The sequence below is a fragment of the Artemia sp. Qi Xiang Cuo genome, chromosome 19 (genome assembly GCF_049724085.1).
Source record: "Artemia sp. Qi Xiang Cuo chromosome 19, ASM4972408v1, whole genome shotgun sequence".
Classification (NCBI taxonomy): domain Eukaryota; kingdom Metazoa; phylum Arthropoda; class Branchiopoda; order Anostraca; family Artemiidae; genus Artemia; species Artemia sp. Qi Xiang Cuo.
In genome coordinates this window covers 40,005,021-40,023,607 of record NC_142812.1, presented here as the reverse complement: position 1 = coordinate 40,023,607, position 18,587 = coordinate 40,005,021, and the positions used below count along the sequence as shown (strand labels likewise).

General features: G+C 37.3%; 1 protein-coding gene across 1 annotated transcript in view; it reads right to left on the bottom strand.

Moving 5' to 3' along the window:
* Positions 1-712: 712 nt before the first annotated feature.
* LOC148940836 (uncharacterized) overlaps positions 713-18,587 on the bottom strand; it is an 80,358-nt gene continuing 62,483 nt past the window's right edge. Inside the window, exons 5-6 of the mRNA XM_089105087.1 lie at positions 15,085-15,231; positions 713-942 (exon numbers count right to left, since the gene is read on the bottom strand). Coding sequence (XP_088961213.1) covers positions 713-942; positions 15,085-15,231 — 377 coding nt within the window. The remainder of the gene's footprint in view (positions 943-15,084; positions 15,232-18,587) is intronic.

The following is an 18,587-nucleotide window of genomic DNA, read 5'->3' as shown; positions in this document are numbered from 1 at the left end:
TCATGCAGGTACTTCAAATCCCTCGTCTATTTGTGCAGCTTCTAGGAGCTCACAAAAGAGATTGCCCACTAATTGGTCGAAATCGGTCTAAAAAAGAATACTCATTTTAGCTATGATAGACAGGTGGAACTATTAAGGGGATTCCTATTGAGTAGCCTTCAGAACTAGTAGGGGGGGAGATGGGTCCCCAAAAAAATTTCTTGTGAAGCGTAATAGTATATATCCTGATAGTTCCCAGTGCTGGCATATAACCTGAAGCTTCAATATTCTAACAAATAAGAATGGATAATAACATAAAAATTAGCGAAAAGTCAAAACTACTGATGAAACTATAGAGTCAGCACTTATTACCTTAAAAGAATTTTAACGAAAAGCCCTAGAATTCTTTTAGTGTCTTAGGAACGGTTTCCTCGACAAATTAAAAACTAGCAAAAAATAGCTTTATTAGACTCCCTATAGTGGACTAAGAAAAAAAAAATTAGATTGAGAATATACATTAGCTTACTTTACTTACATTTTCAAATTGCGCCTATAGGGCAACATCACGGTCTTGTGCAGGCATTACATGACATGCGACAGCTCCTGTGTGGGCCAAGGATGGCCCTGGTATTGCAGCGTGTATGCGGAGGGCTGCATCATTGTATTGGTCAGGTGGGGCAGTGGCTTGTGCGACAGCTCAATGGCTGGGAGTTTTAGCATGCAGCGAGGCAGCTCAATGGCTGGGAGCTTGGGCAGGCAGTTTGGCAGCTCGATGGCTGGGAGCTTGGGCAGGTAGCGTGACAGTTCGGTGACTAGGAGCTTGGACATGCAGTGTGGTAGCTCGATGGGTTGGATATTGGGCAGAAGGTGCGGACCTAGATGGGCCAGTCATCTCCATCCGTTTTACAGGGGATGCATCATTACCACTAGTCCTCTTGCTTGGAGGGGTAGGGCGGGGAACTCCTAGAAATTAAAACAAGATTTAGTATAAGAACATTATTTATTTGAAAGCATAATTTCGTCCAGAAACCCTCTTAAGCTATTAATCATCTAAAGAGAGGATAAAATACAGAAATTCGAAACTAAGACCAATTAATTGGATAAAAAATCACAAACTCAAATATCCACCCTGTCTCATTCCCACCTTTCCAGGAAAGTAAAAAGTACATAAGTTAGAATTTTTTGATAAATGTACTAGAGAAAAAAAGAAAACAAGATTTCGTATAAAAAACATTATTTATTGGAAATAGCGCTCCCATGTAGAGTTTTTTTATGGAACCCACTTAAGATATTAATCGTACAGGGCGTGGATAAAATTCCGCCACCTAGGACTGATGTTTTGTCTCTAATTACGTAACATTAAATCAAAGTTAAGGGGGCTCTAGAATTGTATAAAATTCAACTAATAACTTGTGTTTGATGAAAAAAGGGAATATTTTGTGGTACGCGCCCTGGAAATAGTCACCGAGGACCGATGTTTGTCTCATTTTCTTAACCCTCCAGCATTATATGTACCTATCTCAAGTAGTAAAAAAAAATGCTACTATTCATTTAACAATTTTAATTACTTTCAATTCCAAGAAATTGAAGTTCGGGCCACATTTGAGAATACAGGGCTTATTTAAATAGTTATGAAATAGGTCTGGTACGCGCCCTGGAAATACCCACTCAGACCATGCACACAGTACAAAATACACTACCCAGTCGTCTAATCCCCCGACCCCTTTTCCAAGAAAGAAAAGATTAGAATTTGCGAGGAATAAAATAGGCTTACAAATCCGATATTTTATTACATAGGTTGTGAGATATACAACTGGACTAGGACTACTGACCTAATCATGTTGAAAAATGGGTCATTCCCCCTAAGGTTTAGTGCTTCAATTTTGTTTACAATCTTAGTTGGAAGTTCTAGGATACATAGTTTGTTTAGACCACAAGAGAAATATTTAATTGAATATAAATCCTGACCTCAAAATATCCACCCAGTCTCATTCCTCCTTTCCAAGTGAAGCAAAAAGTAGAATTCATGAGGAATAAGCAAGGCGTAGAATTAATGTTATATTACACAACTTACGAGAAATAAAACTATACTAGAATTACTGACCTAAGTTGATTAACAGGTCATTTCCCGTGAGGTTTATTAATTGACAGCAAAGCAACCCTACTGCTTTGTTTATAACAGATTCTTGCGAATTTTAGACAAAAGGGTGCGTGATAGATTTGACAGTTCATATGTAAGTGCATGAGAGGAATGACTTCTTTTCTCGAAAAACGTATTTATTTAGTGAAAAGAATAATTTATTTTGAATAGATAAATTCTTCATTGATGGAGTATGGGGTTGCTATTTAGTAAGGGGATATTACACGCTGAAAAATGAATATATACAGGATAAGGTAATGGCGAGAACGATAGGGCATGGAGGGGTGGGGCTAGGAAATAATAGAGAAAAGATACTTACCTCCTGATAACGATAATTATACATTATTTTTTAAGATAGTTGTAGTATTTTAGGAATCCAAATAAGTACTGATGTAGAATTACCTTTTTGGTACCTATTTATAGTATCCCGGGACATGAAGGCTTTGCATAGGGCTTCTATTTTCAGTGGTCCTGGGACAAGGGAAGTACAGAAAAAGAAGACATGCTTTGACTCCTATATGAGGGCTTTTATTCATAGCGATCATGGGACAAGGGATGGAAAGTATACAGGAACTGGGTGTCTTCCAGAAGACGTTAGATATGCCAAGAATGGCTACGAATTGAGAGAAATGGCGGTTGCTAGAGAAAATATTGGGATGCCTGAGAGTGTCATGGGAAGTCTGCCAGCTAGAATCAGGGCCTTGTGGGAATCCTATGCTATTTTCCTATGGATGCTTTTAAAATCCCAAGCTATTTTCCTATGGGACTATTTAAAGCGCGAGGGTGTGTTGCTAGCTGTGTTCCCTTTAATATAACACATGGAACCGTATTGCACAGGTAACAAGTGCTCGTAACTCCCTTTAGTGAATCTTGTTAAATATCCCGACCACACTCCAATTAATCAAATAAAATACTGAAACGAAATCGCCTCATAACACCTAGAAACAGGGAATCTTGTCAGGGCATGTTGTCAGAATCTTGCCAGGGCAGTTGTGACTCCACAGTGATTATGTAGAAATCCGGGGTGGGCTGTTGCAGAATAAATAGATAAGATACTACTGTGGATCACGTCTAAGTGACTGAAAAAACATTTTGGCTTGGAAAAGAGCGCGTCGGATATGCTGAAGCCCTGCTGTTCACATTGGTGGAATTTCGGTACCCCGATTTGCTTTGGCTAAACAGATTTTTGTGAGCCTCATTGATGTCAGCCTCGCAACTCGTGCGGTCCCATAGAAGGATTAAGGATTACAAATCGTTTGAGCTCAGCAGCAACGCCCTTGTCAATGAAAATAGTCCCAAATGATAAACTCATATTTTTTTCTTACTTTCTGGTGCTCTCACCCGTTCTTCATCACCAATAGCTCGTCCAGACCATACGTTCTCTAGAAAATTGTAGGGAGGATAATCTACTCTTTTCTGTTTTAAACTAGATTAAATGTTTATTCATCAATATTAATTAAAAAAAATTCCGAAAAATAAGTTTTTCAAAGAAAAGTTAAGGCTATTTTAAAATTAAGCTCAGAAGATAAAAATACCTTTTAAAATTCAAACTCAAAACGACCAGAAATTACTATTAAAGAATAAATGAAACCAAAAACCAACAGAAGTTAAATAAACAATCATAGCAAAAGCATACAAGTAATAATATAAATGAATAAATGGATCTTAAAGCGAGTAATGATTATATTGAACATGAAAATCAAGCTTAAAACGAAAAAAAAAAATTTTCCTATTGAAGTATAAATGAAACTTAAAACGAACAAAAATTAAATAAATAATTAATGCCAACAAAAATGTAAGAGATATTAACGTAAATGAATAAATAAATTTTAAAACGAGTGAAACTTAAATTGAATATGCAAATCAAGCTTGAAACGAACATAAATCACCACAAACAGGAGTTTGGGTATGACCTCCTTCTCTCACTGTAAAAGTCTAAAACCTACTGTGTCATTGGCCCTTTACTGAAAACTATCAGTCTTAGAGCTGTAAATGCTATCCTGGTTTATATATTACCTTGTCTAACTGACTTAATAAATCTATCACTCCAGACCGGCGAATTCCCTAGTGGTCTTAAACTGGCAAAGGTAATACCATTGTATAAAGGGGGAAGAAACAAGAACTATCGAATTGGCGACTGATTTCGTTATTGCCTATTTTTCCTAAAATCTATGAAAAGATAATTCACAGGAGACTTTATGAATATTTGGATAAACTAGGAATATTGTGTGACAGCCAATTTGGATTCAGCAGTAAACATTCTACTAGCCATGCTGTTCATCATCTTCTGGATGTAATCAATGGAGCTCTAGAAAAAGGTCTTATTCCTTTAACGATCTTTGTTGACTTCAAAAAAGCCTTCGACACTGTGGATTTTGAGTTGCTGCTGTGTCGCCTATCTAGTCTGGGGTTAAAAGATGTTTGCTCAGATTGGTTTAAATCATACTTGTATGGAAGATCAACTAAAGTAATGATAGATGACATCGTTAGCGGAGTCTATCCTGTAAAATGTGGAGTTCCTCAGGGCTCAGTCCTTGGTCCATTACTCTTTCTCGTATCCGTTGATACTCTAAGTTTCTACATGCCTAAAGCAACTGTTACAGCATTTGCAAATGATACTGCTTTGACTATTTTTGCACAGTCACTGGAAGAACTGGGGGATAAATCAAACTGAACGCTGGAAAACCTTTTGGTGTTTACCTCCTGGAGTTACCTTGCTGTTAATACTTCTAAGACAAATTATATGATTTTTAGTAGGGTAGGAAAAATTGTAAATAGTGCTTCCGTAGTATTTGAAAATTTGTCGCTTTCACAGGTTTTTGAAAATAAATATTTAGGATTTTATGTTGATAATAATTTGAGTTGGAAGAAACGCATAAATATGATTTCTTCTAAACTTGCACGAGGTCTTGGAGTGATGCGGCGTTTGAAACACGTGTTACCCTTAAGTGTTTTAAGAAATATATATCATACCGTTTTCATCCTTTTATTGTTTATGGTTGCTGTATTTATGCATCTAATTTTTCTTCAAATATCAAAAGACTGCAGATTCTTCAGAATAAGGCACTTCGAGTACTGGGTGAGTTTGTTCAGTATGAGCCTACGCGTGATTCTTTTATTAGTTTTAAATTTTAAATATTCATCAGATCAGGGACCATAAGGCGCGAGTGTTTATTTACCAAGTGCTTAATAGATTATCTCCAGAATATTTTAGAGATTTTTTTTAGTTTAATTCCGATTATCATCATCATAGGATTAGAGGTCATGGAAGCTTAGTCTCAGAAGTACGGAGTTCGAGTCGATCTAGTTTTGTAAATATAAATTATGCAGTTAATTTTTTGAATGGTTTCCCGGAGAGGATAAGAGAGTCAGAAAAGCAGTTTCAGTTTAAAATTAGATTAAAAAAGTTTTTATTGGGTGGGTATTTAATTTTTTTTTTTTTTTTTTTTTTTTTTTTTTTATTTGTTTATTTAAAAAATTTTAAATTGTAATTAAGTTGTAAAATAAAAAGTTAAAAAAAAAGTTAAATTGAGTTAATTTGTATTGAATGGTATGAAAAGAGTAGAAAGAGGGAATGAGTTTTGGTTTATGATAAAAGAGTGTGTGACGCTGCTCAAGTCACAATAGTGGCTTAATAAAACGTCTTACGTTCTTACCATTTCTACGTTTATTGATAATGTTATTCAAAAAATGTGTTGTAAGTGCCAGTTAAGTATGATGTATTATTAGTTGAAAATAAAAGTCAAGTCAAGTCTAAGATCTATTTATTCATTTATATTATTACTTGTTGTATGTTTTTGCTATGATTGTTTATTTAATTTCTCTGTTCGTTTTGGGTTTCAATTATTCTATAATAGTAATTTCTGGTCGTTTTCAGTTTTAATTTTAGAAGGTATTTGTATCTGCTGAACTTAAGTTTAAAATGGCTTTAGTTTTCTTTGAAAAACTTATTTTTCGGAATTTTTTTTTAATTAATTCTTGTTCGTTTTAGATTGCAAAAAAAAAAATCCAAGATTTTAAAAATTCCTCATTTCCAAATCAAACTTAAAAAAAAATCAAATATTCATCAAAGTATCAAAGCTGATGTCAAAGTAACAATATCAAAGTGAAAAAATGGGTTTGTGTCAATCTCGGAGTTTTTATTATCTGATGTTTGAACTATTTTTAACATAATTGCTATCTTAAAATTTTATCGGATGGGTTTGGGGAAAAAGGGCGTGGGGGGACTAGAAAAAGCTTCACTCTTTTTTGACTCTTTAAAAGTGAACTAGAACTTTCTATTTTCAATCAAATGAGCCCTCTCTGATGTTTATATGAGTATACCTCCTATAAGAACCATATATGTCCCCAGAGTATAACTTACAACGCCTGTCCCTGGGCCCTGGGGGTTGTGTCGACCCTGCAGTTTCAATATCTGATGGTTGAACTATCTTTAACAAAATGGCCACCTGAAAATTTTTATCGGAATGGTTTATCCATCCAACACGCTCAAAGGCGTGAACAGCGGGAGGGGCTAGTTACCCTTGATGTTTTTTCACTCTGAGAAAATGAACTAAAGCTTTTAATTTCCATTCAAATAAACCCTCTGAAGTTTATACGAGCATACCTTCCATAAGAACTATTTTTACCCCCAGAGCAATACTTACAACGCCTGCCCCGGCCCTGGGGGGGGGGTCGACACAGGAGTTTTTCTTATCTGATCTTTGAACTATTTTAACGAAATGACCATACGTAAAGGTGTTTTTGTTATATTATCTTTCAACTATTCTCAACAAAATGGCTACCTCAAATCTTTTATCAGATGTATTTGGGGGAAAAGGGATTGGGAGGCCAGATGCCCTCTGATCATTTTTGACTCTTAAAAAGTGCGCTAGAACTCTCGATTTCCAATCGAATGAGCCCCCTTTTAAGTTTATACGACGACCCCTTCTATATGAAGTGCCTCTGGGAAAAAAATAAATGAAGTTTGGGGGAGGCTAGCTGCCCTCGAATCACTTTTGACTCTTAAAAAGGGAATTACAACTTTCAACTTCCAATCAAATGAGCTCTCTAGGAATTTTATACGAGCATCCCGTCCATAACAACCATATATGCCCCCAGAGCATAACTTAAAACGCCTAACCCAGGGCCCTGGGGGGCTTTGTCGACACCGGAGTTTTCTGTTATCAGAACTTGAATTGTTTTAAACAAAATGTCTATCTCATAATATAATAAGAACTGAATTGTTTTAAACAAAATTTCTATCTCAAAATTTTTAGCTGATGCATTTTGGGCGTTGAGGGGGGGGGGGAGGGATAGTTGCCCTCCGGTCTCTTTTGACTCTTAAAAAGTGAACTAGAACTTCCAATTTCTATTCAAATGAGCCTTCTCCGAAGCTTAAACCAGCATCCCTTTCATAAGAACTATATACGCCCCTAGAGCATTACTCACAACGCGTTCCTTTGGGCCCTGGCGGGTTCCGTCGACACAGTAATTTTTCTTATCTGACCTTTGAACTATTTTTAATGAAATGGCTATTATAAGAATTCTATCAGATGGCCTTGGGAAAAATAGGGTGCGTGGGGGGGGGGGCTAGTTGCCCTCGGATATCTTTTGACTTTTAAAAATTGAATTGGAACTTTCAATTTCCAATCAAATGAACCCCCTTTTAAGTTTATACGAGCATCCCTTTCATAAGAACCAGAAACGCCCCCAGGACAACACTTACAACGCCTCTCCCCCGGGCCTGGGGGGCGTTTTTGTTATCTAATTTTTGAACAATTTCCAAAACACTGGGTATCTCAAAATTTGTAGCGGACGGGTTGGTTGAAAAAAGAGCGTGGGGGGGGGGCTAGTTTAGCTCTCTTGACCATTAAAAAGTGAACTAGAACTCTCAATTTCCAATCAACTAAGCCCTCTATGAAGTTTAAACGACCATCCATGTCATTAGAACCATACATGCCTTTAGGGCACAACTTAGAACGCCTTCCCCTGTGCCCTGGGCGGTTCTATTGACACCGGATTTTTTCTTATCCGACCTTTGAACTATTTTCAACAAGATGTCTATCTCAAAATTTTCATCAGACGAAAATTTTCATCAGACTAGCTGCCCTCGGATCTCTTTTGACTATTAAAAAGTGAGCTCGAACTTTCAATATCCAATCAAATGAGCCCTCTCTGAAGTTTATACGAGCATCCCTTTCATACGAACCATATATGCCCCAGGGCATAACTTACAACGACTGCCTCCAGGCCCTGGGGGATTGTGATGACAACTGAGATTTTGTTATCTGATTTTTGAGAAATTTCTAACTTAAAGGCAATCTAAACATTTTATTGGATGTATTTGGGGACAAGGGGCTCTCCAATTTATAGTGAATATTAAAAAATGAAGTGGAATTTTCGGGGTAAAGAATGCGGATATCTCTTTGAATTTTGAACATACAGCCTTTCCGTTCGAACCATATTCGCCCCCAGCTCAAAGCCTACAACGACTGGCCTTGGTCCCTAGTGATTTGCATCGACACCGGAATTTTTGTAGTATGATCTTTGAACTATTTTTAACAAAATAGCTATCTAAAATTTTTTATTGGATGCATTTGGGAAAAAAAGGTTTAGGGGGGAAGCTGGTTACCCTCAAATATCTTTTGACGCTAAAATAGGAACTAGGACTTTCAATGCTCACTAAAATAAACCTACTTTGAGGTTAATACGATCAGTTTTTCCAAGATTCCCCTGTAAACCTTCAGAGCATAGACATAAACTCGTGCCCTGAAGACTGTGGGGGGAGTGTTCTACTGAAACAGTTGAACTTCAGAACTTTCAACATTAATTTCCAGAACTTAAAACTGCGTTTAATAAAATGGCTGTCTCAAAATTTTGCTTGGATGTGTTTGGGGAAAAGGTGGGCGTGAGAGGGGGGTTAGTTGCCCTCAAATCACTTTCGAATATTAAAAAGGGCACTTTCAAATCACTTTTCTATGTATGACATAGAAAACATATTTTCTATGTTTTAACATATCAAAATATGTTAAAACATATTTTGCTTGGATGTGTTTGGGGGAATGATCGGGGTAGGGGGAGGGGGGGGGGGCTAGTTGCCCTCCAATCACTTTTGACTATTAAAAACGGCACTAGCTCTTTGAATTTCCAATCGAATGAGCCTTTTTTGAAGTTTCTACGACAACGCCTTCTATAAAAACCTTATATGCTCCCAGGGCATAACTTAAAACCCTTGCCCTGAGTGTTGTAGGGGATTGTCCTCCTCAAAAACATATTTTCTATCTAGAAATCAACTACGCTGAATAAAATTGCTATCTCAAAATTTTGATTGAATGTGCGGGGGGGAATGAGGAGCGTGGGGGGGGGGGGGCTAGTCGCCCTAAAATGACTTTTGAATATTAAAAAGGGCACTAGCTCTTTGAATTTACCATTGAAGGTCTCTTGTTTAATTTTTTCACGACAACTCCTTCTATAAAAAGCTTATATGCCCGCAGGGCATAAATTAAAACCATTATCATTGGGGATGTGGGGGAGTATCTTCTTTAAAAATATATTTTCTATCTGGAAATCAACTACGCTGAACAAAATGTCTATCTCAAAATTTTGATTGGATGTGTGGTGGGGAATGATGGGCGTGGGGAGGGGGGGCTAGTTCAGTAAAGTGCAAATTTTGTTCTGGCCTTGGGAAGGCATAGAGGTTTCGCGCCCAACTTATGTTAATTTCTGCTCGTTTTGAGTTTAAATCGGTTATTTATTGTAATTTCTGTTCGTTTTGGGTTTCATTTATTTATCGTTGCTGATTTGTGGTAGTTTCACGCTTGGTAGATTATTTGATTTTATTTTTGCTCATTTTTTGTTTAATGGAGTTTTTTACTTTTCTTTGAAAAACTTATTTTGTGGAGAAAGTTTTTTAATTAATAAACAATAAAACATTGGAGCCGTATGGCCATAGGATTGCAAAAATTTCAAGTTTTTAAAAATTACTTATTTAAAAATCAAACTTAAAAAAAAATCAAATATTCATCAAAGTAACATAACTGATATCAAAGTAACAATATCAAAGTGAAAAAATGGGTTTGTGTCAACCTCGGAGTTCTTATTATCTGGTGTTTGAACTATCTTTAACAAAATTGCTATCTCAAAATTTTTATCGGATGGGTTTGGGCAAAAAGGGCGTGGGGGAGACTAGATTAAGCTTCGGTCGCTTTTGAATCTTTAGAAGTGAACTAAAACTTTCTAATTTCAATCAAATGAGCCCTCTCTGAAGTTTATAGGAGTATCACTTCTATAAGAACCATATATATCCCCGGAGTATAACTTACAACGCCTATCCCTGTGCCTTTGGGGGTTATGTCGACCCTGGAGTTTTAATATCTGATGGTTGGACTATTTTTAAGAAAATCGTCACCTGAAATTTTTATCGGGGTGGTTTATCCATCCGATACACCCAAAGGCGTGGAGGGCGGGAGGGGCTAGTTGCCCTCTGATCTTTTCTCATTCTGTGAAAATGAACTACAGCTTTTAATTTCCATTCAAATGAACCCTCTCTGAAGTTTATACGAGCATACCTTCCATAGGAACCATATATGCCCCCATAGAAATACTTACAACGCCTGCCCTGGCCCTGGCGGGGGTGGGGGGGGTGGGTGTTGACACAGGAGGTTTTCTTATCTGATCTTTGAACTATTTTTAACAAAATGGCTATCTCAAATTTTTTGTATTTGGGGAAAAAGGGCTTGGGGGGGCAGTTGCCCTGTGATGACTTTTGACTCTTAAAAAGGGCACTAGAACTCTGAATTTCCAATTGAATGAGCCCCCTTTGAAGTTTATACGACGACCCCTTCTATATGAAGTGCCTCTGAGAAAAAAATAAATGAAGTGTGGGGGGAGGCTAGCTACCCTCTAATGTTTTTGGACTCTTAAAAAAGTGATTTACAACTATCAATTTCCAATCAAATGAGGCCTCTAGGAATTTCCAATTAAATGAGCCCTCTATGAAGTTTATACGAGCGTCCCTTTCATAAGAACCATACATGCCCTTAGAGCATAACTTGGAACGCATTCCCCTGTGCCCTAGGGGGTTATATTTACACCGGAGTTTTTCTTATCTAACCTTTGAACTATTTTTTTTAACATGATGTCTATCTCAAAATTTTCATCAGATGGGTTTTGAAAAAGAAGGCGTGGGGGGGGGGCAGCTTCCCTCGGATCTCTTTTGGCCAGTAAAAACTGAGCTCGAACTTTCAATATCCAATCAAATGAGCCCTCTCTGAAGTTTATACGAGAATCCCTTTCATACGAACAATATATGCCCCAGGGCATAACTTAAAACGCCTGCCCCCGGGCCCTGGGGGGTTGTGACGACACCTGAGTTTTTGTTATCTGACTTTTGAGAAATTTTTAACTTAATGGCTATCTCAAAATTTTTATTCATACATTTGGGGAAAGGGAGCCGTGGGGGGGGGGGTTTAGTTGCTCTCCAATCTCTTTTGACTCTAAAAAACTTAACTAGAACTTTTAATTTCCAATCAAATGAGACATCTCTGAATTTTTTACGAGCATCCCTTCAATCAGCACCATATATTCCCCCAGGGCATCACTGACAATACCTGCCCTCGGGCCCTGGGGGGCTATGTTGACCCCTGAGTTTTCGTCATATTGTCTTTGAACTATTTAAAAAAAAACTATCTCAAAGTTCTTATCGGATGGGTTTGAGGAAAAGAGGGCGTGTCGGGGGGGGGGGGGAAGGGGGGCTAGATACCCTCCAATCTCTTTTGACTCTTAAAAATTGAACTAGAACTTTCAGTTTCCAATCAAATGATCCCTGAAGTTAATAGGAGCATCCCTTCCATAAGACCCATATATGCCCCCAGGGCATAACTTAAAACGCCTGTCCCCGGTCCCTGGTGGGTTGTGTCGACACCGGAATTTTTGTTATATGATCTTTGAACTATTTTTAACAAAATAGCTATCTTAAAATTTTTATTGGATGCATTTGGGGAGGAGGGAAGCTGGTTACCCTCGAATATTTTTGACGCTTAAAAAGTGAACTAGAACTTTCAGTTTCCAATCAAATGAGCCCTCTCTGAAGTTTATACGAACATTCCTTCCATCATATATGCCCCCAAGGCATAACTTATACCCCTTGCCCCTGAAGACTGTGAGGGGAATGTTCTGCTCAAACATGTAATTTCCAGAAATATCAACTATGTTGAACAAAATGGCTACATCAAAATTTCGATTGGATATGTTTGGCGAAATGGTGGGCGTGGAAGGGGTGTCAGTTGCCTTAGAATAACTTTCGACTATCAAAAAGAGAACTGGCCATTTCAATTTCCAATCGAATGAGCCCTTTCTGAAGTTTCTACGACAACGTTGACTATACAAAACCTTATATGCCCCTAGGGCATAACTTACAACCCTTTCCCTGAGGGCTGTGGGGGAATTGTCATCCTCAAAGACCTAATTTCCAGAACTTAGAACTACGTTTAATAAAATGGCTGTCTCAAAATTTTTATTGGTTATATTTGGGGAAAAGGTGGGCGTGAGAGGGGGGTTAGTTGCCCTCAAATTACTTTCGACTATTAAAAATGGTACTAGTCCTTTGAGTTTCCAATCAAATGAGTCTTTTTGAAGTTTCTACGACAACGTCTTCTATAAAAGTCTTATATGCCCTCAGGGTACAACTTAAAACCCTTGCTTTGAGTGTTTTGGGGGAGTCCTCAAAAACATATTTTCTATCTGGAAATCAACTACGCTGAACAAAATGGCTATCTCAAAATTTTTATTGGATGTGTTTAGGGGAATGATCGGCGTGGGGGAGGGGCTAGTTGCCCTCCAATCACTTTTTACTATTAAAAAGGGCACTAACCCTTTGAATTTCCAATCGAATGAGCCTTTTTTGAAGTTTCTATGACAACGCCTTCTTTAAAAAACCTTATATGCCCCCAGGGCATAACTTAAAACCCTGCCCTGAGGGTTGTGGGGGAGTGTCCTCCTCAAAAACATATTTTCTATCTGGAAATCAACTACGCTAAACAAAATGGCTATCTCAAAATTTAGATTGGATGTGTTTGGGAGAATGATGGGCGTTTGGGGGGGGGGGCTAGCTGCCCTCCAATCACTTTCGACTATTAAAAACGGCACTAGCCCTTTGAATTTCCATTCGAATGAGCCTTTTTCGAAGTTTCTACGACGACGTCATCTATAAAAACCTTATATGCCCCCAGGGCGTAACTTAAAACCCTTGCCCTGAGGGTTGTGGGGGAGTGTCCTCCTCAAAAACATATTTGCTATCTGGAAATGAACTACGCTGAACAAAATGGCTATCTCAAAATTTTATTTGGATGTGTTTGGGGGAATGATGGGCCTGGGGGGCTAGTTGCCCTCCAATCACCTTCAACTATTAAAAAGGGCACTAGACCTTTGAATTTCCAATCGAATGAGCCTTTTTTCAAGTTTCTACGACAACTCATTCTATCAAAACCTTATATGCCCCCAGGGCATAACTTACAACCCTTGCCCTGAGGTTGTGGGGGAGTGTCCTCTGCAAAAACATATTTTATATCTGGAACTCAACTACGCTGAACAAAATGGCTATCTCAAATTTTGATTGGATGTGTTTGGGGGAATGATGGGCGTGAGGGAGGGGGCTAGTTGCCCTCCAATCACTTTTGACTATTAAAAAGGGTACTAGAAGTCTTGAATTCCAATCGAATGAGTCCCCTTTGAAGTTTCTGCGACGACCCCTTCCAGTTGAAGTGCCTCTGGAGCAAAAAAAAAAAAAAATAATAAAACATTGGAGCCGTTTGGCCTTTACTATAGGCATCGCTATAGTGTTGCCTCTGATTTGTTTCATTTTTGCGCTTTCTCCAGAAATACTGTGTATATTGTCGATTTTGTCCTTTTTAAGATTATTGGATCTTCTGATCCGGCCTTAAAAGCGAAAAAAAAGAGACAAATATGCCAGTCCACACTTCCAGTCTTCCGCTACATTTCTATTAAAGTAAGTAGACAGTTTAACGCACTCCAAAAGACGAGAATGCTAGATTGAAAAGTTTTTACTGGCTCAGCAAATATGCAAAATCACATTCTCGAACCAGATGCTCATTTTTTCCCCTTTTTAATTTTAATTTTTAATTTTAGACGCTTTGCGCCACATAAGCAATTTTTACACAACTTACTTCCTTAAAATATATTTAAATAAAAATTAATGAAAGAATAGTGAAATTTGTAGTGATGCTTTTCTAAAATTTTCAACTTTTCGAGAGAGCATATTATTTATTTGCTTTAAATAATCCTCAGCATGGTTCTTTTTTTGATTTCTCAGCATATTGTTGTTCCTTGTCGCACCCCAAAGCAAAGAAGGTAGTGACACCTTTGTCTACATAAATGCCCAAGACATAATTGTTTGAAACTTTATTTCTTGACACCCCCCTTTCTTAATCGAAGCTTGACTCCATCACCGGGATAAAGCTTAATTAAAATGTCTAATGGAAATCAAATGTTGAAGGCATTTGGAGACATGAGAACTAGGCTTGAAAAAATTAAATCTAACTTCATATGCACTTACTGTGTTTGTGGTTACTTTAAGGCCATTTCTTTATACCAAAAGTAACTCTTGCAGCTCTTATGGGAGAAATAATGTATAATGATCCTGAGACGTTACATTGTCTTAGAAAAGAGATGGAAAAATAGAAACGAAATGACTAAAAAAAAGGCGTTACTATGATCACGACTAGATTTCAATCACAATTATCATATTAAAGGTACTAAAACGTAAAAAGGAATCATTCGCATAGGCAAACAAAGGCCATTCGGTATCAGATAGCGTGGTCATGATTGTCAAGACTTACATTGGCCGCACTACACAAAATATTTTGATTCCCAGCAGTGCTGTCACTTGAGGTTGCTTTACCGTTCACTTAAAGTACACGTTTAACAATTCTCAGTTCTAGCCCCCCCCTTATCATGGCTTGACCTACCTTTTTGCTGACGGTTCAGACCATATTCCACTTTTAATTTCAACGAAAGAGTTAGCAAATGAATCTGCTGACACTTTAATGAACTAAGATGATTTTGCTGAAGTTTTACTGAACTAAGATGATTTTGCATGTCATTTTTAACTTCATCTAAAAAACAAAAAAGGCACTGAGCAATGACATTTGATATTGGCAATGAAAAAAGTATTGTACCAATTATGAAACGTTTGGAAACATTACTGCTCCAGTTGCAGATTTTAGTGTAAGAATATGGCACCTATACACCTCTATGACAGTGTCAAATTTTCCAGATTCAAACCCTCAGATAAAGTTACACTCGACATGAAGTGCCGTTCGTGGTCCATCTTTGGCTTATTCCATATGCCAGAGGTATAGTACTAAAAGAAATACTGATGACTAGGAACTCTTAGCTTGTAACTAGAGGGATCAGAAAATAGAGGAAATCATTTATCTTTTCAGAGAAGCGAAATCGATCTAGAATTGGTTTGATGTTCACGTGTGAGAGATCTTTCGTAACAAGAGTCCCAATACAACGTGTGAGTATCCCAAAACTCGAGAATACGCCTTGTCGAGTTTTCAAATGAAAGCCAACAGGTGGGAGCCAAACTAAGGAATAGGTGTTGTTCCACCCAAGTTCGGACTCAGATATAATTATTCCTATATGCATTTTGTCATTTTGCACTGTGTTAAAAGTGATTGCAAAATTTTGTACATAAATCGTCCAGACCCTTAGATTTTTTTTTTATAATTATGACTTTCAACGACGGCATTTTAATGAAAGTTAAATTTCACAACTGTAACCCATGGTTATTTTTCTTCAACAAACCTCTTGACTAAGTGATTTAATCCCATTGGTTGTGCAATCTCCAATCTAGTTCTGTATGGGAACGCCCGTCTTCTTAACAAAGTCCATCCCTCCAACCCACTGACTAAAATAACAGATGCTGATCCATGATTACACTCTAACAGAGCAAGTAAATCTACCAGTAAATCCATTATGACATTACTGAACCTGACACAGAGTTGTTTGGCTACAGACTTATCTATTGTCTAGTCAATATCCACTGAGAAAAGGTTAGCTTTTAGGTTGACAAGAAGCTTTTCATGAAAAATGAAATGCCAGAGCCTGTTGAACAATGTTGGTTGCTTTTATTCTAATTAGACTAGCATGACTCAGCAAATTAGGCCATGGCATACTTTTCACGAACTTCAGCAAGATGTCAGTAACTGAATAGGGTATATCATGTTAAACAAGAAGTGAGACAAGCCTTGTTTCAATAGTGGTCTCATTTTCGTTTTTGGAAAAAGTATTGAACAAGTGGCAGAGTCTGAGAAGACGAAGCAATCCATGTATTCTCATTAACTCCTGACAATAAAGGTTACAGATGGGCTGCTATTGGTTATAATAATAAGTGGTCTATAACCTGCTTCCTCTGGACAGTAACTCTCCTACTTTGCATTCACATTTGATTTGAATAAATGATATGCAATAAGAAATCAGGTAAAAATTAAAAAATAGATAATTTTCTAAATTTTGAATGCATGTTCTACAGGAAATGAATGTTTGCCTATAGTTGAATACAGTATTAAGGTTTAAAAGAAATAGCATTTTTATTTTTTAACGATTTTTTTGCATTCTTAATTTTACACATATTGACAAGAACTTCCTTTACTTTATACTATTCACTCTATTGGGGTGTTAAAGTGGAAAGGTAATGCCCAAAAGAAGCGAGATAGTATAGCCCGAGAATATTAATTTACTCAATTCTAGTATAGTGTTTGCTCTGCTTTGCAGTGTCTGTACACCTTTACCATATTAATGGTTGAAAATTACTTTAATTCAGGCACCTGACTGATATGTAAAATATTTGCTCTTGGAGGCACGTTAATTACTATTTTGAATTCTTGCGAGTTTAGCAGTAACCTATCCAGTCATGTACCATTAGAAGTAGAGAGCAAACATTTGTTCCTTTTCCCGTACAGTGACATTAGTTAGTATAAATTCAGTGATGAAAGCCGTTTCGCGGTATAAATACGCTGATCAAAGTGATTTTGTGCTATAATTGCGGTATGCGGTATAATCAGAAAAAAGTGCAGCATTTCTCTTAAAACTGCGGTATTATACCGCAAAATGCGGTAAAAGTGACAATACAGACGTCGAATGCGTAATCACCTAACGGTTTGACTTCATCGGACGTCAACATATGTACGATGATTTTGCCGTCCAATATCCACAACAAAATAAACAGATCTTAAATATATATTGGAAACTCTGAAAATGTTTCTATTCCTTCAAGCAGCAGTGGAATGAAACCAGATTTTGGGCTGCCTTGGAATTCACCTTTTCTGGAAAAGGTCGGGAGAGAAACTTCTGATTTTCATGGGATAAGAAGTTTTTCAGGTTAATAGATCTGAATTGGCTAGCAATTTAGAGACTAAAAAAGGGTTGTGTTTTTCGTGGAGGCATCTAGCTTGCTCTTCATCGGTGTTTTCGCAGCAAATCCTCGCTTTTTCTGAATTTTTTTTAGATTATTTTGAGTGATTGTGTCAGTTGGTTCCTCAAGACAAAGCAGTTTGCCACGAACTCCTTGAACCGCTGTTTCCCCTTTCGATATAGGAATGAAACAAGTCCTTTTACCTGTACCATTGGTCGACTATCTAACACAAGCAATTCGTTGCACTCTTCTTCGATTGGGTTTCATTAGACGACAATCTTATGACCTGAGGATAAAAGTCAGACGACCAGTGGGTGCATCAGTATTTTTTACCCATTTCAACACTTTCTTGGGCTATTAAAACATCATTTGGATTTTTGCGAAGTTTTTGGACGTTTAGACGACGTTCTTATGAACTGAGGATAAAAGTGAGACGACCAGTGGATTAAGTAGCATTTTTACCAATTTTAAGATTTTCTTGGGCTATTAAAACCCCTTTTGAGAATTTGCGACCTTAAACGACTTTTTGAAGACGTTCTAGTGATCAAAGCTTTTGCCACCAATTCCTGGATTGTTCAGCGCAGTCAAAAGTATATGTCCACCAACTTTCAGGATTTCTTAGAAAAAAGGCATTATTCTTCTGATTTTTAAAGCTTAGCCGCACCACTAACTTTCCCGTTCAACAGGTATTATCTCGGTCAACTAAATGTCTTTTAAAAACGTTTGAGCAATCGCATTATAAAAGACTTAACCCCAGAGTTTAATATTGAGTTTTGAAGTGAACTTTTATTAAGCCTCAGTAGTATCATAGTAATAGATACAAAATACACATGGAATTTCACAAGAATATGCACTACAGTTACACGTGGACATTTTAAAAAAGCTGGCAAACCTATAAAGTGGTCAAACACGTTTTCAACCCGATGAGTTTTTGAAGCACATTCAGCACTGCGTGTTTTCTTTTTTTTTTTTGGCAATTGACATTTTTTTCTGATAACAAGTACCATTCATTGCGATCGTAGCTTTCAAATGTGAAACTTAAGTCCAGTT